The following is a 25668-nucleotide window of genomic DNA, read 5'->3' on the forward strand; positions in this document are numbered from 1 at the left end:
AAAAATAAAAGAAAAAAAGCAATAAAATACGAAGAGAATTCAGAAAATAAAGCATCGGGCAAGAGAAATGCTGGTAGGGTTTGGTTCTCCAACACCTCATGATAAACACAATCATGATATACATCACTATATATACAAATGATTGCTTGATCGGAACACTAAAGCGGCCTCCACTCCCTGTAATTTGTCCTTAAAAAGCGGATAGTTTGATTAATAGATATCTACAAACGGTTTAAGGAGCGAACAACTAATAATTTTATTTTATTTTCACATCTAAATTTAACATTCGTTCGAGGCCTATCCTAGAATTTAAGAATTTTACAAAATGCAATAAAAGAAAAGTGCAATTCTAAAAATAAAAATATTTTAAAACGATTTTCTGTTTACAGTCGATAATTTTTATCAATATTTTTTGTAAATTTAATAAACATGAAATTAATTATTCTCGAATTTCTGCGATGAAAGCGTTTTTTAAATTGAACAAAATAATATTGAAACAAAACTGGGATGATTAATTTTTTTTCTCTCTGAAGTCTGAGAAATATATATATATATATATATATATATATATATATATATATATATATATATTCTCAAATGCTCTGATGAAGACAAATAAAGGTCCTGAATTTACAGGTAAGTTCATAAACCAGAAAAATAGATTTAAAAATATCTCATTTTCATGAAACTCACTTAAGTTGTTTCCCCGATTAAGGTGTGACTAATTCATTCGATTCCATAAGTCGAGGAAAAGTGATATTTCGTCGAAGGTCTTTTGCTCTTTTTCTTTTAAACATGCTGCGAATTGGATGTGTGCCAGATACTCGCCGCACTGCTTTAAGTGCTCTTAAAAAAGTAAAACACTTGCGAATCTGACAGTCCTTAATGACCGATTCAACAAGATGTATATTTGCTCTTGTGTTCCTGTGCTGCAAGGGATGAAAATAGATTTTGTGCTTATGAAGGAAAAGCAAGATTAAAGTTCTATCACTACTGATCTTCACCGCGATTCAAAGCGGTATCATTGTGCGGTCAGCTAATCGTATTATTATTCATTAGAGTTCAAAATGTAGTTATCGACCGATTGGTTATGCAGAAATTTAAACGCTGCGTCAAGAGGTTTGAGTGCCGATAACAGAATGAAGTTATTGATGTTTATTTTCGCCTATGTTTTCGTGGTGGAGGGTTATATGCCCGAGCACAGCATGGAAAATCAGGATTCGTTCGAAAACTTCGTTTGTCCACCTTCATCAGCTCTGAAACCTTGTGAGTGCACAACAGTTCCCGACATTCCAACTATTCACTGTGAAAATATTCGCAGTCTGAAGACTATACTACGAGCTCTAAGGGCTTGGTTCCGTGATGATCCTATACCATACCTTAGAATTGTTGAAGCTCGTTTTGAAGGCTTGCCATCAAGAGCATTTGTCACATTAAATGTGACAAGGCTCCAGATAAAAGATTCTAACCTGAGATGGATCGCCGCCGATGCTTTCTCAGGGATGGAATCACTTTTGATGCTTACATTGCATAACGTCACGCTCTTCACATTTCCTCCTGAGTCCCTAAGTCAACTGTCATCTCTAATCTCTTTGCGACTGCCTGAAAACGAACTGTTTCAGCTGGCGCACAGAGACTTACGAGGAGCCGGAAAGTTGAAGTATCTTTCCTTAGCGGGTAATAAACTAACTCACGTAGAACGCGGATCGTTTCCAATAATACTAGTAACTCTTTCATTGTCCAACAACTGGTTAAGATCGCTAAACAAATCAATTAGGCACTTAGTGAATTTGGAATGGCTGTTTTTAAATGACAATAGAATACTCAGACTGGAAGGAGAACTGGATGGACTCCATAATTTAAGAAAACTGAACTTAGCGAGGAATTCATTACGCCGCTTAGGCAGATCATTTCGTGACTTGAAAAATTTGCAGGAACTTTATCTGCAGTTCAATTCTATTCATCAGTTAGGTACTTCTTTACATAATTTGAGTCAAGTGAGAAACTTGAATCTTTCTATGAATCGCTTAGTCATTTTGAACTTTAGTGATTTTGAAGGATTAGAGTCATTGGAAAGTTTAGATTTATCTGGAAACCGGATAAATGCAATAAATGGAGCTTTTCATCCACTTACAAATCTCAGACGCTTAGATTTAACCCATAATCGTTTGCGAAATCTTTTCTTCACTGAAATTAGACATTTGACAAAACTGTCGATATTAGATATTAGTGATAATCGATTGCACCATTTGAAATCTGGCACACCTACAGCAGCTCTACCTGTAGAAAGAATTTTCCTAGCCAGAAATAACTTGACAAGTTTAGGTCGTTTCATCAGGCATTTTACTGTGCTGGAAGTGATAGATATTAGTTTTAATCAAATAAGGATATTAAAAGCAGTTGATTTTAGTTTTTCACCGAGGATTGACTACATAAGTGTGGCAGGTAAGAAAGTTCACTTAATACAGTATTTATTAAATTGAATTTCTTTTAAAGGATATTTATATAACTTTAATTGGGCTACAGACATCGTATTTCGATTCGATGAATGTTATATTTATATCTATATATCTTATTTATCTTTTATCTATCTTTTATTATTATATCTATTTATATTTATATCTATCTATACATATATATGCATTACTCATTAATAATATTTTATATAAAACGTTTGGAATGTGTGAAAAATCGTATTGATCTTTCTTTTTATTTCAAAGCGTTGAGTTTATTTAAATTTAGTACTGACACAAACAAATAACCCATAAAATTGGGGGGGGGGGGGAAGAAAGAAATAAAAGATATTTGGAAAAGATATCATTGTTAGGAATTTTCCTGATTAGATGATTAAGAAATTTTATTTTCTTCAGAATGAAAACCGAATATGAAAGTAGTATCAATATGAAGATGATTATAATAGTTTTTTGTTAAGGAGTGCGAAGTTGAATATTTTATAACTACCTTTTGCTTAGTGATATGCGAGATTTCATCAGATCTTAATTGTTAATCACACTTAGATTTTTTTATTTTATTTACTTTTTTTTTGTTACAAGGGTTCTTCCATTATGAATATTAGAAACAAATTGTTTATATTTTAAGCTTAATTTGCTAATAAAATAACCTCGTCTGTGGTATAGTGATATTTTACTTTAAAAAACGGAAGTTAAATTATGATTCACTTTAATAAAGTCATGCAAAAATCTGCAATTTAAAATATTGCAGAAATTAGCGTTGACAATTTAGTGCATTAATAAATCATGAATATCAACGAATCTTTATTGTTTTTTTTAAAATATAGTTACATTGTATATTAATTTCAAATTATTTTGCATCGATTTTAGATTTCAATATCTGGTAAATAATTTGTAATTGTTCTGCTATATCATTCTTCAAGTTATTTTTCATGCTACATTTATAAATAGCATATTTAAATAGAAAGAATTTGTTGATATTCATTTCTTTAGATTAAATGTTCCTTTTGTTACTTTTAATTTTTCGTAATATTTCTTTAATAATTATTCAAATATCTTTAAATTTAATGCTACCTTTAATGTTATCTCTATATTGAATGATTGAATAGCAAAATCCATCCACAATACGATTTTATATCTCTAAGTAGATTTTTAAAGCAAATTTGTCATACTGTTAATTTGAGAGCTTTTTCAACCGTAAACTGGTTGTAGACAAAATCGTTTCAAAGAGTTTATTATTTGGAAAAAATGAAATGTAGTCGCTCTTTTAATCGAATATTTTCCCTTCTAGTATAAATTTAATTATAAGATTTTATTCAAAAGGACAATATAGAATATTGGAGTATTTCACTTTGTTCATAAACACTTTTACTATTTGCTCAGATATTTAAACTAAAGCTTTTAAATCAATTGGTAAAGTTTATTTTAATAAGGACAAATCTAAATTTTTGAATTTTTCTATTTGATTCCAAATCAGAGGAATAAATTTATCTCCCCCCAAATTATATATTAAAACATTTCGTTATTGTTGAAAATCACAACATCTTATTATTGAATGATATTAGAGAAATTCTTTTCTTTCAAATACAAAAATGTATATATTTTTGTTTCAACTAAATTCCTGTCTTTAAAACCTTGATAGTTTTTCCCTTTTTAAGAGGCCAATTAATTTTGACTTAATAGAAATTTTCGATTAAATCTGGAATAAATTGGAATTTAATTATAATACACATGTCGTTCAAACTTTCATTAAAAGTCCTCTTTGAACAAAGTGGCATTCGTTATCTTAGTTTTTTTTATTATTATAATTACACTTCACTTCCTATCACTAAATCTGAAAATTAGTAGTTATGCTGATTTTATTTCCGACCTTGCTTTTCTCCACAAGGAAGCAATTCATTAACTACTTCTTTACTCTTAATTCAATCTTTGAACCTTGCAATTGCTTATGCAACTTTCGCAAGTCTCATTAATCTCTTTCGAAAATATGTCTTTCCACATTTTTTGTTATTTTTATAGATTTATAAATTCAGCTTAAAGTCCATAACTATATCGCTGATATTAAAACTAGGTCTTAAATGTTTTTGTTAAACTTTACATTGATATTTTGGAAGCATTTTTGAAATGTAGGATACATATTTAAAATATTTATTTAAAGTTTTCCTTCTTCTTGAATATTATACAAAATAATTAACTTATATAATAATTAACATCTATCATTTGTTAACTTTCATCGCATAATTTTTATTTCGGTCAAGTTTCCAAATTAGTTTTGCTAAGAAAAAAATCCAGAGAGTTAATAAGAAATAATTTGGTTGAATATAAAACTAAAGCAATTATTATGTAAAAACTTGGGAAATGTCACATATTAAATTAGGCGATAAAAGTTATTCTTTCTTGAAAATTTGTTCCTTGATAAAATTTTATTTAGACCACTAGAAAAATTTTCACAAACGTTTGTTTTCGAAAATATCTTTCGATTTCCAAACTGAAAAATTTTCTATTATATTTGAAATAATTTTATAAGAATTCTTTAATATTTATTTTAATAAACGAAAAATATAAAAAGAATGCCACGAACACATCGAAATTTTGAATTACTGGACTTGGGGATATGAGACTTAATAACTTAAAAACTAATAGGCAAAATAAATTTTTTGCGTTTTTATTTTCTTTTTGCATCTAGCATTTTGTTCAATGTCTCTCAATCAATGTGCCAAACCATGCAGAAAATCTATTTTCTGCATTCTTCGTTTTCTGGACTTATAAAATTAAGGAGAATCAAATTTTAAAAAATTGAAAGATATTTTTATTTTTAATTAACAAAGAATTTATTTAAATAAATATGAGTATATTGGGAAAATGTTTATTCTTAAATATCCCCGAAAGATATTTGCGGCTAAAAGGAGAGAAACTTTTAATGAATGATTGTGATGTTTGGCCGCCATTAGCGATGTCAGCGGAAACGATTGGCGAGATTCGCCGCCGCTGTTGAGGGTTATTTTTTTAATTATTATTATTTTATTTTTTTAATGATATGTGGAGAAGAGCTTGGGTGGAGGAGGGAGAATGATGATTGTGCTTTTGCTATGAATTTAAATAAATATTTCTGAAGAAAAGTGTGAGTGCTGCGTTTTGTTTGAGTTATGTGTCTTTTATAAGTATGTGTCCTCGCGTCATTACAATGATAATCTTACTAAATCACTAAACTGACTTAAAAATAATAAATTACTGTACTTCATCTATATAGATTGTTCATTCTATAGGTGACTCAATTATTTGTGAAAGTATGTACTTCTATTTGGAAAATTGCTCTAATTGACGTTACCCAAAGATTTATATTTTCTTCAATTTGAAAGGTCTATTTAAACGATTTTTTGCTATCATATGTTCCGAAGTTATTGATGAAAAATTTAGAAATATTTTTAGTTAATTAATAATTTGAATATAATTTTAAAAAAAATATGAACACCTATTATTCAAGAAATAATAATGTATCAAATTTGGTAGCTCTTGATTGAATGTTCTATAGAGCGTTTTGAGAAATTTTTGAATCTTACAATTAACAAAAAGTAAGTCAACATAAAAATAATATTGTATTAAAGTGCATTAATTCTTTAGAATCATAACACTTCAGAAAAGTCATAAGATATTGATTGCTCATGCCTAGTGTTTCAAAGAGTGAATGCATTTTTTGGAAATCTTTGACATTGCAACTGACAATGTGTTATGCATATTACCTTTTTTTAGCATAAATTATTTTGTTATGTTTTTCTGAGATTGCTCTAAAAGCGAAGAATTACATAATGATTAGTTAATAATAATGAGAGATTAAACACTCCCCTCTTTCATCTTTTCTTTTGGTTCTGCTGTAATTATATAGCATCTGTTTTATATTGGAGAAGTTTTCTCACAGGAATTCTTTAATTTGGTTACCTAAATCTAATGTAAAGGATTTGAAATTCTTGACATTAATGTAAAATGCTTATATTGGTAGTACTTTTACCAATTCATTTATGATGGAAAAGAACTGTCAATGTTATCTGGAACTTTATTCCTTAAAGTATGTGGTTTTTAAAACAATAACATTTGTTTTATTCTTAACGATTCCTTAAAGTTATGTTACCATTGAAATGTTAGCATTCCCTTTCTTTCTATTCTTTAAACACTGTCATGTTCCTAAGTTAAAAAGCTATCTGTGCCCAATTATAAGCCTTTCTAAATGAAGTTTACAACTTATTCGCATTTTCAAGTTAAATAATTATGCGGTTGTAATTTCATTAACATAAAATCATAATTTTTAGAAAATTTACAACATAAAACATTTTTTGGCAAAAAAAAAAAAAAAAAAAAAAAAAGGATTTATTTTCAAATACAAGATAAACATGTTTTAAAATAAAGAAAGAAAGAAAAAGAATAGAGAAACATGCTGGCATAATATTTCGCATTTTTCATCATGTTAATAATATTTTAAATATAAATTTAAATCTTTTATATATTTTTTTCTCTCAGAATTTAGTTAAAATATCATTTTCCTTTCTGAAATCTGCGTTGCCAATAATAATTTGTAAGTATAGAAACTTATTTTCACTATTTTACTAAGCTAATTAATATTTTTTGTATTCGTATTGATAGTTATTCGGACTGTAAAACAAAAAGAGAAAAAATATCTATAACTTTATACCAATAACTTTGGTATTTTTCTAGAATTCTTATGTTTTTTTTTTGTATTATTATTCGTGATTTGTTTAATATTCGTTCAGAATTCTTATGCATCTTTGTATTCTTTTTTGAAAAGTATGCTTAAGATACATTTTTATATTTTTAAAAAATTATTCAAAAAAATTTATACGTGATAATATTAAAAGCCTACAAATAATATTTTGAATTTGAATTTAATTAAATTTTTTTTTAAATCGCTCCGTAGTGCATTTTTTTACCCTCCTAAGTATACATATAGGTCCACTTCTTTAGAATTTAATTATGAACAGCCTTCTCGCTAGGCTGTCGAAGCTCTCCGGATGTGAAACTATAGCCTTCGTGACGATCTGCTCATCTGCTTTCAGGAGAAATTCCTTGATGATATTTTTGGACTTGCTCAAAGCGCATTGAATGATATTTTAAACTGGGCAAGAGATTACAAAATGGAATTCAACCCGAATAAATCGAAAGTTATGACAATTAAAAAAAAATGTGGACTTTTCCAGCAAGCAACTCATTTTTGATAACATACGGCTTCAAATGGTGAATGAAATCAAATATCTAGAGGTAATGTTTGATGACAAATTTTGTTGGAAAAATCACATTCTATATCTCTCCAAAAAATGTGAAATCATTTTTAAAGGACTTAATCGCGACTCTTGCAACATCTTTGGATTGAAATCCAATGTTATTGGTATGATTTATAAACAGGTAATCGTACCTTTTGTCTTCTATGCTTCTAAAGTTTGGGGTAATGTTTTGAAAAAAAAGATCAACTACCGTAATCTACGTAGAATTCAAAGAAGAATTTTACTCAGAATTATACGTAGCTACAGAACTGTAAGTTACGAAGCCTGCTTTGTCATTGCGGGGTTTACCTTTTCGTCCTGCAAAATAAAGATTTCAAAGATAATGTAAATATTACCAAGAAAGATTCCAAAGTGTTTTTATCTAATCTTCCACATCCTGCTGTGTTCCTATCGAAATTATCGATTATGACGACAATGCTCTTACCAATTTTCCTGTAGTGTGTTTTACTGATGGAAGAAAACTCAACCACCGTGTTGGACTTGCTTTTGTTATGTTTCAAGACGTCGCCGAAATGGAACACTTTATGTTTAGAATTCCTGATGAGTGTTAGTGTGTTCCAAGCAGAATTGCTGTGCCTCAGTAACTCGCTCAAATGATCGTGAACCACTGTACTCTGTCATCCAGGTTTCTTATTTGTACTGATTCTCTTTCACCCTTATTTTTGCTTAGCAATATTTCTTCCTGCAACAAAATTGTAGGGAATTTTCAAATCTTTACGATCTTTTTTTCATTTTTTACGAGCTTAAATCTAGGGGAATTAGTGTCTGTTTTTCACATGTCCGAGGTCATTTTAGGAAATGAAAGAGCCGATTGGCTAGCAAAGCAAGCTACAAACCTAAACATCATTGATCCCGTGAGCATCCCCAAATCTCACTTTCGCAAAGAAAACACAAAAAGACCATTCTCTTATGGAATGAGCTGTACCAGAATTCATCAACTGCCTCTTTAATAAATTATTTTTCCCCACAATTTCACAAAGATTAAATAACAAGCATTTCTTCAGTGATTTTCAATTAACAAAATTTCTCACTGGCCACGGTAATTTCAATTACTATCTCAAGAAATTTGGATTATCGGACTGATCTATGCTCTTGCAGCGTGGGTGGAGTTCAAAATGTCGAACACTTGCTTTTTGACTACTCCAAACTTAATGAAGGGAGAAGGGATTTTATTCTGGATCTCGATGCCTGTAATATTAAGTTTCCACCTCCGCTTCATGTTTTGGTCGACCACAAAATGACTTTTTTTTTCTCATTAATTTATTGCTTAAATTTTTAATTAGTCTTGTTTGTTTTTTGACTGTTTTTTTATCTTTATTTTTATCTGTTTTTATCTATGTATGTAGTTGTTTCTACTGACTTCTGTAAGCCTTGTGCAGTACTTTGTGGTGCACAAGGAATGCCTTATCACTAATAAAAAAAAAGTATATATATATATATATATATATATATATATATATATATATATATATATATATATATATATATATATATATATATATTATATGCCAATTTTAAAAGCTCTAGATCAAACGGTCTGGCATCTAGAGTTATTACGGACAGACACACATTCATCTTTATTATTATCATTACCTTTATTTATTATAACATAACATGAAAGATAATATAATCAAAATGGATTATAAAGGAACACTAAAGTTATTAATAAAAGTCCAGATTAAAATTGCAGATATGATTTCGTTTTTGTTTTATAATTCTAATTGCTATCGATATTAATGCAGAAAATTATGAAACATACGAAATAGTGAAATTAAACATCTGTCTTTAACACAAATCATTATTGGCAAAGCAGATTGCAAGAAAGGAAGTGATATATTTATTTCATTTTGAGAGAATTTTATAAAATCCTGAAGAAAAATTTTACGTTCTTTTAGATTAGAAATTAGGTTGCATTCTTTAAAGTCTAGAAATAGGCAGAATATTTTTTTTTTTTTTATGAATTTTTCAGGAACTGAAAGATATTTAGAATAATGCATAGTAAAATGAACGGAATGACGTAAGGTTTCAAAAATCGGCTAGTTATAAAAAAGGATGTATGCTTGGTGAGGAGTCCAAACTAATTAGATTGAATCAGTAGAGCAAATAATTATATAATGAATTATAGAATAAATCAAATGAACTTAAAACCGTTAATGCTAAATAGCATCCCATCTTTAAATCGATTCAAAATTTCGATAATTTTATGCTGCTTTCTATGGGAAAATTTTTGTATTCAATTTTATATAAAAATGAGCCAGATAAAGTCACTGCTTTAAAAATGTACTTTAATTAAGAAGTTCAAAGGGTCCTTTTTTTACTCGATTTAATCCATTTATTTTATTGGTATTGTTAAGGAATTGCAAAGCGATTAAGAAATATTTACATGCCATATCCATTTTCGGAGTACATGATGGCCTTTAACTAAATCATAAGAAAAGACATTACTTGACATAGAACTTGAATAATTCAATATGAAGTCACAATGACGCATGAATGACGTTGATGCATTTTGCTGAAATGATCGTTTCGGGAAAAACGATAAAAATTCTGCGGTTTTTCCAAGATCAATGTCCTTTATATCTATTTCAGATCAATTTTACTCACAGGAAATTTTTCATAATGCTTTAATAAATGTTAAATTTCCGTTGATTGTGCATGTGAAAATAACTGTTGATTTTCACATCTGGATCTAACTAAAATTTGTTAATTGCGATGGAACTTTTGGCCATTGATTCAAAATTAAATTAAAAGAAAAATAATCTGCTCTTATTCATATCATTTTTATGTAATGAAGAAATGAGTTTTTTAAAAATGTGTCCTATTTCCAAAGGAAATTTAATTATTTTTAGATAACTCCTTAATTTTATGTTAATTTAGATGCATAATATCGTTTTTTTTTAAAAAAATCTGTATCTTGTTCTTAAATTTTTAAGCTGTAAGTTGATTGTACACAGAAATGTAAAATCCAGTCCAAAATTCGTTATTTTGTATTAACATAAAAATGTCCGAAGTGGAAAGGAAATGAAATAAAAGTGATTATCACATCAAAAACAAGTTAAAAAAATCATTTTGAGGAGTGAAAAAAAATCTTTTCACTTCTTATTTTTCACATTTGTTAAATTCTAATTGCAACTAAATTTTATTAAACAGCTGCGAAAAACGAGTTGATTTTTTTATGACAAAAAATGTGTGATTTTTTAATTTACAGTTATTGACATTGAAATGGAAATGTAATTAAATAGCATAAATATTTAATAACTCATATTACTCTAAATTGACTCATTTTCAGTCTTTCAGACTTTCTCTTTCTTTCTGATGCTAATTTCATTCAGAATTTTAGTTTCTTTCTTTCCAACTATTTCAGTTGCATAGAATATATGCTTTACTTTATCACTAAGAAATCTTTCCAAAATGATTGCCAGATTTCCAAATAGAATCAAATTTTAAGAATGGTGCTATGAATCTAATCTTATAACCTTTGGGATTTGATTGATGTGTAATTATTATATTAACAATATTACAGTCAAATAATGAATAAGATAAGACACATGATATTTCTCTAAGCTTTAAAGAATTTTTTTAAAAGCTAATAAGAAGGAATAAAAAAAGCAAGAAAGTTTTAATAAACTTTTAACAGTTCTAATTTTCCAAATTTATGTAATTTATAGCTACTAAAGATTCTGTTCATCATAAAATACTGATATTGTTAATTTATATAATATAATATAATACCTGATTTTTCATCTCTATAAAGATTCGTTAACATTAGAATCCATGAAACTGAAAAAAAAAATTTGCAGAAATCTGTACTAAATTTCAATAAAAAGTATTTTAGATGAATCATGTTATTTAGAACTAATTATCTCTGGTGACCAGTTGATTCGCAGAAGATATTAGATTTCATTTCAGATATATCGTTTAGATAATATCATCAGGTTCATGATTCCGTAAAACTGCTAGAAATTAAATTCGCGTTATTTTAATTGTTTGTTCTATTTATTGTGTGCATGAACCTACCTTCGATTAGAGAAAAGTCCCATAATTCCAAACGAATTATTCCCACTATTCCAAACGAAAATGTCCAGTTCATTTATCTACTAAATTTTGCGCATTAGAGCTTCATTTTGTTTATTCGTCCTGTAAACTACACAGATATTAAGCATAATTGTTTAACTTTCAACAATGGAAGAAAATCACAAGATTAAATATTTGTTAAAACAATAAAAATAATTCCAATTTCAGAGCTACAATGTTAGGAAAATAAAAATCTCAATATTCAGTAAAAATTTAGACTATTTTATTAGTCTCATTAAAAAGATACTTTTTAAATTTTGAAACGGTGTAAAATTCATTTTTGTACAATAATATTTTTGAAACTTATCGTGAAAAAATTGGCAAAATTGAATCTAATTTTGTCAAGGTGCATATTCCCACCCTCCAAAGTATATGCATTGCAAGTTTAATAGCTCTGAATCAAACGGTCTGGCTTACAGAGCGTCAACACACACCACATACATCCACTTTCATCTTTATTATTTGTATAGGTTAAAAAAAATCTACGGCTTTTGGTATTAAGTAGTGTTATAGATGCAAATATTTAGTCAGCATAAACAAAAAGGCTTTACCTGTTTCATAGAACATTATTGATATTTTCAATGTTACAGCACATAGTTAAAAGTATTGACATTATGTCGTTTTCGATTTAGAATTATGACAAGTCTTTAGATTTTTTTGTCAATTCATATGAAAGTGAAAATAGAAAGCAATGTATCTTATAACAATTGTTTTGTAACTGTCTCTTTCTTTTGCAGTAATATTGAGAAACTTTACGATCACTTTTGAGCAAAAGATTTTGAATATTTGTTAAGGCAGAGTTATGAATGAATTATAAAATGTCAAATAATTTGAAATTCATGTAATTTGTTGATTCTGATGATGCTAAATTATTCTTTTAAATATTGGGTAATAATAATTTTATTATTAACTTGAGTTAGTTTTTGTGTTCAGACCAGTTATTAGGTGCTCATTTTCTCAACTTGATGCTGTTTAAAATTTACTCTTGAAACAGTAAATGATGAAAATAATAAATACAAATATACTGAAAATGAGCCGCCTTTGGCGACCAGCCGCTTCGCAGCATTAGTGCTCGTTAAATTTTTCAATTAAATATTTTATATAATTTGATCTCTTTAGCTTTTACTACAAAATATTTTTAAGCTTTAGATTTTGTTGGTTATATAATTCACTCATACTATTATGTAAGCCTTAAGCAGTTTTGTTCATTGTACTATGTATCTCTCGCTCTCTAATTTTCTGTCAGAGCCCATAAAATTTCAACTTTAAACTAAATTTCAACTTTAAATTAAAGTGGAAATGTTAAATTGCAATTAATATAAAAACATTTTTTAGTGAAAGCATGTTTTTTTTAAACATAAGAATTGAAAGCAGAGTCGCGATGCATTGAAGTTTTATTGTGTACTATAGAATAATTTTCATAAATTTTATATTTCAAAGAATTATTCAACAAAAATTTCTCTGATTTATCGTAAAATTCAGTTTTTAATTTTACTTTCAAAAGATTTAATTGATGAAGATAAAATTGTTTTATTTTATTCAAGCAATAAATGTATTTTTGAAAATAATTATGAAATAATTATTTTGATATAATTATGATTTTCGGCAGCCCTTTGATCCTAAGTAATGATATTCTGAAAAATACTCTTGACACTCCAACTTTTAACTAAACAAATATATGTTTCTATCTTCTGCGATCAAATCTGACTGATTTATTAAGTTTTTATATTACAATTTTAGAACAATCAACATTTTCATAATCATAGGCTAATCACCCTCGAGAAACCCTGGAACTGGCGTATCTTCTTTGAGACAGTCGATGAAGTGATCTAAAAATGCCAGTTTTTATGGAAGAGTGATATTCAAATTTCATATATTAGTCAGTTTTAGTGATTGATTTAGTTGATTGTTCAACTCTTTATTTAAAATATTGGTGTCTCAAGAATATTTTGTTAAATATGATTCAAAAGGCAAAGGATCTCTATAAAGATTTAAAATTCTTAATTCATCAGAGCATTTATTGACTTAGTTACTAAAATATGATTATTTACTTCATTTAGATCATTTTGTTGTCCCAAATTAGCTGATGGGCGCTGATTAAAGAGATTATCATGTATATATTAAACCTTGTTTGCCTTAAATTAAATCGTTTTATTGAATAAATAATATAGATATTATAAAAGATCACAGAAATTTTCCCTTCCATTTACTTTTTAGAAAATATTCACATTTCAATTTTTTTCATTTCACTCGGACACATGCTGAAAATTATACATTTATCTATTTAATTTATTGAGTTCTTTTCCTACCGATGAAAGAGTTCGAGTCGCCTAGGTGATCTATTGGTTTGCCAGGAATTTTAGTTATAATTTTATTTAAATAGTATAAACAAAATTTCATGTTCATGATTCTGGCAAATTATCAATCCTTATTATTTTAATTGCTTTACATATGCTCCTCTCAACATGTATATGAACTTTTCTAATGGAAATTAATTCCATGATATTATATCGCTATTAAAAATGAAAATCTGCGGTCATCTATCTTTCAAATTTCATGGTATTGTTCTTTGAATTTTTTTTATCTGTCTCATAAACAACACAGATATTAAACAAAACCCTTCTTCTTTACCTTTCAACAATGAAAGAAAATCATGCGTTGAGATTGTTGATAAAACAATGAAAATGGGTTGTACTTCAAAGCAAAATGTAAGTTATCATTGGAAATAAACAAAACAAAATATTTTTAAAAATTGCCAAAATTCAGGAAAAATTCGCACGATTATTAAATTGGTATTATTAAAAAGGCATTTTTTAAATTTTGAAATGGTGTAAAATTATTTTTATATTATAATATTTTCGGAAGTTATCACCGAAAAATTCCAAAATTTGGCTTAGTTTTTAATTAATTAAGATTCCAAGTGAAAATTTAAAAAAAAAATCGACCAGAGGTGCATATTTCCTCCCTCCAAAGCATATATGTGCCAAATTTGGTACAGTGAAGCAAATGATTTGGCCTGTTGAGGGTCAACAAATACACAAAAGCACGAACATATACAAACACACATGTACCACACACAACGCGCGCGCACACACGTTCATCTTTATTATTAGTATAGATTGAAATTTATTCAAAAATGTTTTCTTATTTTAAAGAATACTTTGAAAATAAATTAACAGTAAATATACTATGAATCTGTAATACTTTTTCCTTGCATAATTAGGTTCAGGGTAAAAAGAAAAGTTTACAGATATTTTAAAGGCTCCAAATGTATGCCCGGTCTTAGCAATAAAAATGAAGGTACCCGGAATTATTAGAATTTTGAATATATCTAGAGTAAGAGCGAAAATATGATATCCTTCAACAAATTTCTTTGCCCTTTCATGAAAAGTGTAGAAGAGTGACAGAGTAAAAGCCGGTTGTCGAGTTGAGAGGAGTATTTAAGTGAATTATCTTTTTCGAGTGTTAATCTCGAACGAATTCTCCCTGATCTCCATTTGCTGTTGCTTGTATGTTATTAATCTTTGCACTTGCTAATTTGTGCACTCTTTTTTTTCGGTTCATGTGTTACTGAATCTGTTAGACTTTTTACCGTACCTCCATCATACGTATATTTTCGTTTGAATATCTAGACGTTTCTGTGAACTTACAATTTTTAAACCTTATGCTATAGCTATATTATACGAAAAAAATATGTCCTTGAGGGAAAAGTATTGATTTTTTTTATCTATACTGATCAAAAGAAAAAAGTAATAAAACATTTTGAGAAACGAAACAAAATCTTCATTAATAATGCCTAGCAATCTATATTATAATTATTATTTATTAATAATATATCTATTATTTAATTAATAGATATTATATTAATAATCCATAATTAATATAATATATATTAATAATAAAAGAGATAAAAAAATTTAATTAAAAATTAAATGAGAATTCAGAATTATCCCATGTTAACGATCAAAAATGGATTTTACATCATTATAAGATTTAATAAAATTAGAAACACCAAATTATTTACAACCAAAAATTTTAAAATTTCTTTACATAATTTTCAACATTAGTCATTGAATTTACTTATTTAATTCTGAATATTAATAAGTAATTCAAATCTTTCTAAAAATCTACACCCGAATTTAGTCGAAACATATGCAATCACAAAATTCCAGAATTATAACCGCCCTATGTCAATATCCAACATTAAATACACTGTAAATGCGACGAAGACATGACGTACATGTCTAGTACACATTTATGTTAAGGAAACTGAGAAAGCAAAGCAAGTCACACTGCTGTATATTAAAAATTTGTTTACATCTGCTTCGTACACAAATAAATAGCTTAATCCACAATCGTCAACAGCCACTACATGTGAGGCTTTTTTAAGTTTTCCGAATAAGAACATGACTCCACGGATTTTTTAGTTTTATCAACATAATGAATATGATGTCAATATTTTTTAGTGTCTGTGATAATACGTGATCGAAAATGCAATTTTGTCCTTTGTCTACTACTACTGCGAAATAAGCACGTAGACATTCGCTGAACCTGCTGTGACCACTCCTCAACTTTTGTTTAGTACTTTTAAAGAAGAAAAGTGCCAAAAAGCTAATAGTACAGTGGTTAGCTCAAATTTACTAATCATTGTATTATTAGCTGCAGTCTTATTAATATAATCCCTGATTTGTGCTAATTTCCCAAAATCATCATCACAAACAGACAAGATTAGTTGCATTATAACAGGAGAACGCTGCAAAAAAAGTTTTTATAAAATACCGCCATTAATATGACAATTATACAATTCTTTCATTCGTATTAAAAGTTAGTAGGAGTTTTCTCTAGTAGTTGCAAATCTTGAAAAATATTTTAACATATTCGATGTCATATTTTTTAATTTTATCTTTTAATTGTGTGTATGGAATGTTAAGAGGAGAGGAACATATTAGATTACTAATGTAAGCCAAAACAGAGCAATCCAAAACAGAAATTACGTAATGGAATTTAGTGCTTTTCGAAACAATTCCTGCTGTAATAAACTGAAATTCTAATTGTAAAAATCACAATTTTGGATTTTTTTTCATGATTTTTCAGCATTATGATCAAAATCGAAAGTGAGAAACGATTCATAAAGAAATATGCCTTACATTTAAAACTGAACCCATTCATATCAAGATGAAGCTGTGAACAATAAAATCAGGATCATCACTTGTATCAACACATTCCCCATTCAAATGTTAAAAGCTTCAAAATATGCTACGGCATTAACAAGAATAAGACAATGAATTAGTTCAATTTTATTGGTTTATACAGTTTGAAAAATAAGACTGATACTTCACACAAAGTAGACTTTTATCGTTTGATTTTTTTGCCTATTGTTTTGCTTTCAATCGCTCTATCTTTATTTCATGGAGGTAATTATTTATTATAACAGCTTTCTGAGTAATATCTTTAATATTTTTCGAAGATAATCGTCTACTTAATTTCACCAATACAATTCAAGTAATTATTTTAGCATAGTTGGTGTGATCTGAACAACTTTTTGACAACAATAAATAAAATTTATCTGACCTTACTTTTAAACGTTTTTAAATAAAGGCTATTACAACTGAAGTTGCAGTTAAGTTTATGATATAGGCGTTTGTGATGAGAGGATATAGAAAAACATATTAGATATTTTGAAACAGCGTACTGACCATTAGCCTCTTGCGAAAATATTTCAAAGATGGTGTCTAAATGCAAACACTTATTTCCTACAATTACTTAACTTTTTTTTCTTCATAAAAACAATTCTACAAAGCATAATTATATTCTTTTCACATTTAATATCTACTCTCTGGTGTGGTGTGGAAGTTTGGAGAGGGGGTACAAGTTCAAGTGCTGTCCTCGTTATCTGACCACAGTTCAAAATTACGAGGTCAAATCCCAAAATAGCCCTAGTGTTGCTTTAAAATGGGACGTTAATATAACACACATTAACATTGTGATAACATAATAAAACATAACCATATTTCATATTTTATGGTACACATATTTAAGATCGACTCATCAAGGTCCCGTCTAGGCGATTGATCCAAATATCACTACTATTAGCGAGTGGTTAATATCAGTGAAATTAAAATGTTTAAAAAGCATATCTTTAAAAATTAAACAAAAGTGAATGCATTTTGATAAATTTTCACAAATTAAATTTGAAGCTAGTTCGAGAAAAAAAAATCGGCGTATTTAAATGAAATCATCAACATATAAGAAACATTAACTTCTGTGACACAAAATTAAGTTACAAATCGAACTGAACTACATACATGACAAAAATTTTCAGTATAAATTAAATGAAATCATTAACACTTAATTTATACTGTGTATTAACTTCTGTGACATAAAATAAAATTACAGGTCGAAATGAATTACGTGTATTACAGTTTTCCACCTCTAAATGCGTTAGAAAATGATCATTATTAAAAAATGAAACATAATTCGTTCTTTTATAAACAATGATAAAAAAATTTTAAAATATTTCAGAAGTATAATTTTTCTACTTGCAAGATTTGAAAAATAAAAACAAAATTTTTCATCGGTTTTTATGTTAATAAAAAAATTGAAATTCAGAAGTACATAATAAAATTTTCGTGCAATAATTTTATCTCAAGTTTCATACCAAAGCAATGCTCGAAAAGACCAAAATTGATTTATTTATTTAAAATAAATTAATTGATAAATTTATTTTTATTAAAATAGCAATAAAAATTTAAGAAAACCTTTTATGCATGTGGTTTTCATGAAATCATATGCATGTGTAAAATTTAAAAGTAAAAGATTTATCCATTGAAGGTTACAATTCAAAAAGTAAAGCAATGCTCATATTTTTCTTCACCATAATATTATTAGAAATGTATGCATTACTTTAAAATTTTCGCAAGCTATTTCGATTATTTTTTAAACTATCACTGAACAATTTTTTTTCTTCTTTTTTCTGATAGGAGCGTTGTTCCAGAAAGTGATTTTTGAAGTTTGACGAACTAAAACTGTTATTTCAAAAAGAATAACAGATCCCTGTAATTTATCTATTGATTAAATGAAGTTTAGAAATTTGACACAGTTGTAAGTTAAAAACAATTAATACACCATTTTATGAAAAATAAAAATTAATTGTTAAAAAAGAGCTAAAAAAACAGCGAGAACATTTGATTAAGTTCGATATTTTTTTAGTATAATTTTGTTCAAAAACTGAAATAAAATGTTAAAACTCTTTAAAAACATATTTACTGCCGTGGACATGTAGATAATAAAAGAAAGTTACATTCTTTGTGGAATTTTTAATAAAGGTACAAAATTTTAAAAGACGATGTTGGCATAACTGTTTTCTAGTGACCACACTTCTGAAGTATACACATTTAAATAGCAAGAAGATTGCATGAGAATAAAAATAACATCTGCTTCTAATTGACGTGCACCAAAACAGTTTCCATAATAATTTGTCAATAAAAAATGAGCATGATCAAAAATATTCTCAAATAAATACACCCATGGTTTCAGCTCAGGGAAACACATTTTTAATAAAGTCTGCGAACACATGTAAAAGTATTACATTTACATTGCTTACACAAATCAATTTATTATTTCTTACACAGTCCTCATTTCTTTTTATAGTTGATACAGGACCCTCGAATTTTATTTTTGCATAAATATCATATAAATTAGTATTTTTGCCTTGTCATATCGATAGGTCTTTAATTGATATAATGCTGAATATTTATTTCCGTCTTAGTGTTTTATCTGGGAACGCCATGAGTAGCTACCGGATTAATGGAGAGATTTTCGCTTCTATGATGGCATAGTAAAATTGTAGGGTCGAGTGATCTTCGCTATAATGACGGGACTATCTCCTACGGATAATTAATTGGTAGTGAGACTTATATTCTAACGGGTAATAATTTTATGAATTCAGCTTCAATTGTCCTTGTTGTGACGTCTCTCATCCCACTACTTGAGATTACTCTTCTGTGGTTATCAGTGTACGAAACACATTTTATTCTCTAGATGTTTTTCGCATTTAGGAATGCATATCATTTAAATTAATCCTTTAATTTTATAAAAATCCATTCTTCTGTATAATTCAACATATTTGCATTTGATAAATATTATTTGAATAAAGCAAAAGATAAGTTTATTCAGATTCTCTACATATCTCTATAAGTTGTCTCGATGAAACAGCACAGGATTTATATGAATTTGGAAAATTCTTCAGATTAAAGACATGATATTCAAAATTATTTAACTTCCGGAGTTCTGAATAATCATATCATTAATTCCACGATGATAATAAAAAATATCTACAAATTTATTAAAATTAGTTAAAGAAAAAAAGATTAAAATTTTATTATATAAGGACGAATGATACATTATCAATAACACTCCTTTTTTTAGAATCTTCAATTTTTTTAATAATAGTAATATCGACTTAACTCTATTTATCCCTCCCTACGAAGACATTAAAAAAAATCGCAATGTTTTATGGCAGGGTCGAACGAAAAACTGCTGCGAATAGTTTGTTAAAACGAATAGTCCTCTTGTACTCCTTTAAGAAAATCTGAAGGGAAAAAAAAAGACGAACCTAATGTATGAATAACATACATGAAAATAAAATTGAATCAGCTGGAAAAATAAAATTGAATGAAAATAAAATTGAATCTTCCCAAAATTTCTTGCATACTATCTAATAAAGGTATTATCCCCTTCCACACTCCTACATGCATTGCGAAAGTTGGATAAGATATGACAATGTCGTGAATAACTGGTATGGAATTAGCAAATTTATGTGTGAATCTAGCATTTTTACAGAATTACAATGTATGTATATTTACAAAATCAGATACCAAGTTTGATACATTTAAACCCCTGCGTTTTTGAGTTATCGCGTCTACTTGTGAAAGTACAAACCGACAGGTTATCAAACCTGAATGGGCTTGGTACCAAATTTGGTAGATATCTAAATTTTAGATGAAAAATCTGTGTATCAAATTTAATCTATCTAGCTCTTTACGTTTTGTAGTTATCATGTTATATTCGGACATCCAGATTTCCTCTGCATGAATTTCACTCAAAATTTCACAGAAATCTAGAAATTTGATGTAAGGACTGGGTACCAAATTTCAGCCGTTTAACTCAAAGCGTTTTTAAATTATTTTGTTCACAGACACCGACAGATATTACGTCAAAAATGTGTTATTCTAATTCATAGAAGTCTGAAGCATGGAAATTCATCAAAATCACGAATTTGAGATTTTTTTTTATTATAACAATATATGAAAAGAAGAAATCACAAAATAAAATATTAAAACAGTTCGAAAAAAGAAAAATCACAAAATATAAAAATGTCTTAAAGAGAAGCTCCCAACACATCTTGGATAATATATCTAAAATTCTAAAACATAAAGTCATTCAAATATGAAATAAAATACTATATAGAAAAAACATCATATTTTGAGCATGCACAGCAGTTGAGGCAAAACGGCTTGTCGATAGTCGACAGAAAAAAACCAAATGACTCATAATATTTCCTGTAGATGATAAAACGAAAACTACCAATTTAAATTATTTATTTTGTTTATTATTCCGTTATTGAACTAATGCTAAATAAAAACATGTGAATTTATTTCTTGCATCACAACTTTGTTTATATATTGCTATTTTCTCATGAAAGGAAAAAGAGTTGAAAAAACAAAAATAAACCAAAATTTATCTTTAGAATGCAAGCAAAATTTTAATGAGGTTAAAAGATTTACGAAATAGCGTATTAAATTTTTTATCTCATATAACATAAATAAACAATAATATTTTATCGATAAGTTTCTAGTTTAGTTATTATTAGAAAGTTAACTTCGTTTCAAGTTTTCTACTCTTTCTCAAGGGTAAATTTTCAGATATTTTTTTGAAAATAAATTGACAAATTTTAATGCTACTTTTCAAATTTTGATGCATATATGTTCATTACTCCATAAATGGTGATACTTTTTCGTTTGATTATTCATTTTTCATTTATGAGAAATAAATAATATTGTAAATAATCTAAAATTTGTTGCTATATATATGTTATAGAAGTTTTGAATTAAAAAATCATATTAAATGTATAATAGCGAAGTACAATAGCGCTGTGATGCTATAAAGTTGTCTCCATCAAAAGGGTTCATGTACACAATAAAATTAATTAAAAAGGAAGGTTTTAATGCCAGACTATTTAGTGAAATCATGGATATGAAATTACATTTATATGTTTTTCCTGGAATCAAATATTACCAATATTCCTATTGAACCAACTGGTCGCTTTGACGATTAGTTTTAGATATAAATTTACATCTTTAACAGATTGTCTTCAGAATATAAAGAATATATTGCTTGGTATCTTGAAATCTTCTTAGTCAATAAGAATTTGTAAGAACAGTAGTTTAATTACACTATTTTACATCTTTCATTATTTTTTATATTAATATCGATAATGATTCGGATTAAAAAATAAAAACAAAAATATCTGCAAATTTAATAGTTACTTTTATCAATAACTTTGGTACTCTTCCAGAATTATTATGTTTTTGTATTATCCCTCAAGATACGTTTAATATTCGCTCCGAATTCTTGCTTTAGCTTTTTATTCTCATCAGGAAATATGCTTAAATGTTTTAAAAACATTTAAGCATATGTTTTAAAACATTGTTTATGTTGTTGTTTGTTTTAAAACATTTGTTTAATGCATATGCATAATTTGTTTAATCCATGTTTTTAAAACATTTATTAAATATAGAAAAAAAAATTTATATGAAAAACTGTTGGTACCATTGAAAAGATAATTTTTTGAGTCTTAAGATGATGCAAAAATCATTTTTCATTGTCGAATAAAAAAATTACTGAAATATTTTCGGAAGTTATAGCGAGAAAACGCAAAAATTTATAATTAAAATTCTAATAGTTAAAAAAAATTACCCCGAGGTACACATTTCTACTTCAAAGCACCATATATACTAAGTTTTATATCTCTGAGTCAAATGTTCTAAACTGCAGAGCAACACCCTTTATTATAAGTATAGATAAAGGAAAAATTCGTTGCTGGACAAGGACTTTCTACAAGAATTTTCTTGCGATCATTTTTATAATAAGTGAATAAAAGCTTTGAACGTTAAAATTTGTTTGTCTTATTTCCTTCAAATTCCCGAGGTACTGGAATTTGGAAACGGGGACAAAAAAACACCGAAAGTAAAGAACGAAAACAGAATTAAATGCTAAGTTGAAAAACCACTTTTATAACCCTTAGTAATTTTTAAATGATAGTGAAAATTTTCCCATTCTTCCTTTATTTAGATCCACGAATTTAGTAATAAATACGTTATTTAAACCAGTTATGATAAAAAAAAAACTGTTATTATTGGAGTAAAATAAACATTAACGATTTTTAGCGGGCGTCAATGATTCTGAATACTGAATATTCTTCAATAAGTACAAATTTAGAAATGTATAACTGAGTCAATAACATTCCCTGTACAAATGTTATTTAGGCGCTCTCACTCAACTTTGTTAGAAATCCATTTTCCTTGAAAAACTGAAATATATGTCATCGTTGTGGAGAGAAATATTTAATTACAAATATATAGATTAAGAAAGCAGCCGTAAAGAAAAATATTTATTCTATTCATGTAAACTTTTATTTTATTAAAGTAAGATTTGTATTAATAGTCTTATTCAAAAATACTGAGCAGATAGACTTTAATAATTTATGTCTTGAACAGAAAAATATTACATAAATTGGAAACTAGAATTATATTTTAGTATTTGCAATGTCTGTTTTAATTTATATTATTGACTGTGATGCAAACTGAAATAATTTTTATAAACATTTCTTCCAGGTAATCCCTTGATTTGTGATGCTGAACAGATGTTTGTATATCACACGCTTGAAAATCGGAACATTGAAATTGATGGACAACCAAAGTGTAACAATCAGCCACCAAGACTTTAAATTATACTATGATTTTTCTGCATTTAACAACTGAGTTTATAGTAACTGTTCCTTATCAAAAATGAAACGGGTATTTCTGCGACATTTTATGTCATTAAATCAGTATTATTAAGTATATTTATGTGAGATATCATGTCAACATCATGTAATTTATTTATATCATATTATTATTTTAGATATTTTAATTCATTCAAATGTACAAACTTACTTAGAATGAGTTATTACGTATCATTTCACAAGTTAAAATAGATTATGTTTTTATAAATCTTCATTTAATATAAAAACTATCAATTATGTTTAAACTTCTTTTTGGCTATTTGATACGGCTTCAGTTGGTATTCGTTAACGTTTTAGTTTTAGAAAAATATTGAAACAAAGCAGAACATTGAAAATAACATTGAAAAATACTTCGTAGAAAGAAAAAAAATATATGCTTGTCTATCCAGACGGAAGAAAACGCAAATCTGTTTGAAACTAAACATAAGTTAAAGAACAATATAAAGATTTTTTTTAAATTAAAATTCCAATATTTTTTAACTTAAAATACATTAAAGTACTATTTTTATATGCATTTAGTGTATCCCGTCATAAAATTCCATTGGCACAGCATAATCAAAGATGACTCTTGCCCTAACGAACTGTCTAAAAAATTCCATTGTATAATTTGACCTCATAAATATCCATTTAATGTGAATTAATATTTATTAGAGCAAACAACGTTTTCGAATTTAATGGCAATGTTTTTAACTATTAGTCTATATTTTAATTTTATAGATATCAGCGGCATATGTATTTCATAATTTTTTTTATCTCCAATGAACTTAAATAATAATGGTTATTCTTTTAAAAAAGAATAAAATATCAGCATTTTGTAATTAAAGAATGTGCTTCTTGCTTTTAGTACAAATCCTTACAAAGAAATTATGTCTATAAGAAACTACAAGCTCCACATTGTTATTTTTAATTTTTCCAATATTATTCCTGTAAATATACGCCTTGTATTTAAAAGTTCTAATTGTGTATATAATATATGGCACAGTTGTATTTCATTAATGTATAATTAACTTGAAAAATTGTTCTTAAAACTTTATTTGTTGAAAATTGTAGTTCTGCTATAATTTGTTTAGTTTTTGTTAAATAAAGATTTTATTTTACTCTTTGTATATTTGTTAAAGATGTAAGTTTTAAGTTGGATGCACTAATTTTTATTTGAATAAATTTATTTTTCTAGATATCTATGGAAGATATCTAGATATCTATAAATGGAATTAAATATGAATCTATTTTTACAAACTTTTAAACTACTCATAAAGAAAACTACTCTGAAAAATTATCTTCAGAAATTACATCATATAAACTGGAAGCAGATACCTGCTTATGACTAGGACTTTCTAATCATTCAAGTTTTTAGATGTCGTTTAGCGCATTTTATAAATTCATTGATATAGAAAATCATAAAAAAGATGTCATTACATCGCAATTTGCAGTTTCATGAAAATTTATTTTGCATTCATAAGATTTTATCGTCTTCTTATTTATAATATAAATAAATAAAAAATAAAGAATTTATCATCAATAATATGAAAAATTATCATCAATAATATAGTAACATAATAAATAAAAACAATATATTGTCAAATGCTGCAGCCATTTTTCAAAATTTTAAATGGAAATTTCAATTTTTTAAGTGCACAAATACTACTCTTATTATTTTAGTTAAAGCAAACAGTAATATTAATTGAAGCTTTGGTAGAAATGTTTTAGTAAAAATCTTTTTATTTTAAGGTATTATATAAATTTATTCAGAATAAATCTTCCAATTTCA

At 27.3% G+C, this 25668-nt stretch overlaps 1 protein-coding gene across 1 annotated transcript; it reads left to right on the top strand.

The window, feature by feature from the left end:
- Positions 1–863: 863 nt before the first annotated feature.
- LOC129963339 (leucine-rich repeat-containing protein 15-like) lies at positions 864–24831 on the top strand. The gene is made up of 2 exons (XM_056077656.1): positions 864–2445; positions 23731–24831. Exons 1-2 carry the CDS (start codon positions 1140–1142, stop codon positions 23841–23843), a joined length of 1419 nt encoding a protein of 472 aa, XP_055933631.1. The 5' UTR covers positions 864–1139; the 3' UTR covers positions 23844–24831.
- Positions 24832–25668: the final 837 nt, after the last annotated feature.

The sequence above is a fragment of the Argiope bruennichi genome, chromosome 3, assembly GCF_947563725.1.
Source record: "Argiope bruennichi chromosome 3, qqArgBrue1.1, whole genome shotgun sequence".
In the NCBI taxonomy this organism is placed as follows: Eukaryota; Metazoa; Arthropoda; class Arachnida; order Araneae; family Araneidae; genus Argiope; species Argiope bruennichi.

Coding starts and splice junctions, on each gene's coding strand:
- LOC129963339 (XM_056077656.1), top strand. CDS start 1,140: ATGAAGTTATTGATGTTTATTTTCGCCTATGTTTTCGTGGTGGAGGGT. Junction 2,446..23,730: donor TGACTACATAAGTGTGGCAG/GTAAGAAAGTTC, acceptor CATTTCTTCCAG/GTAATCCCTTGATTTGTGAT.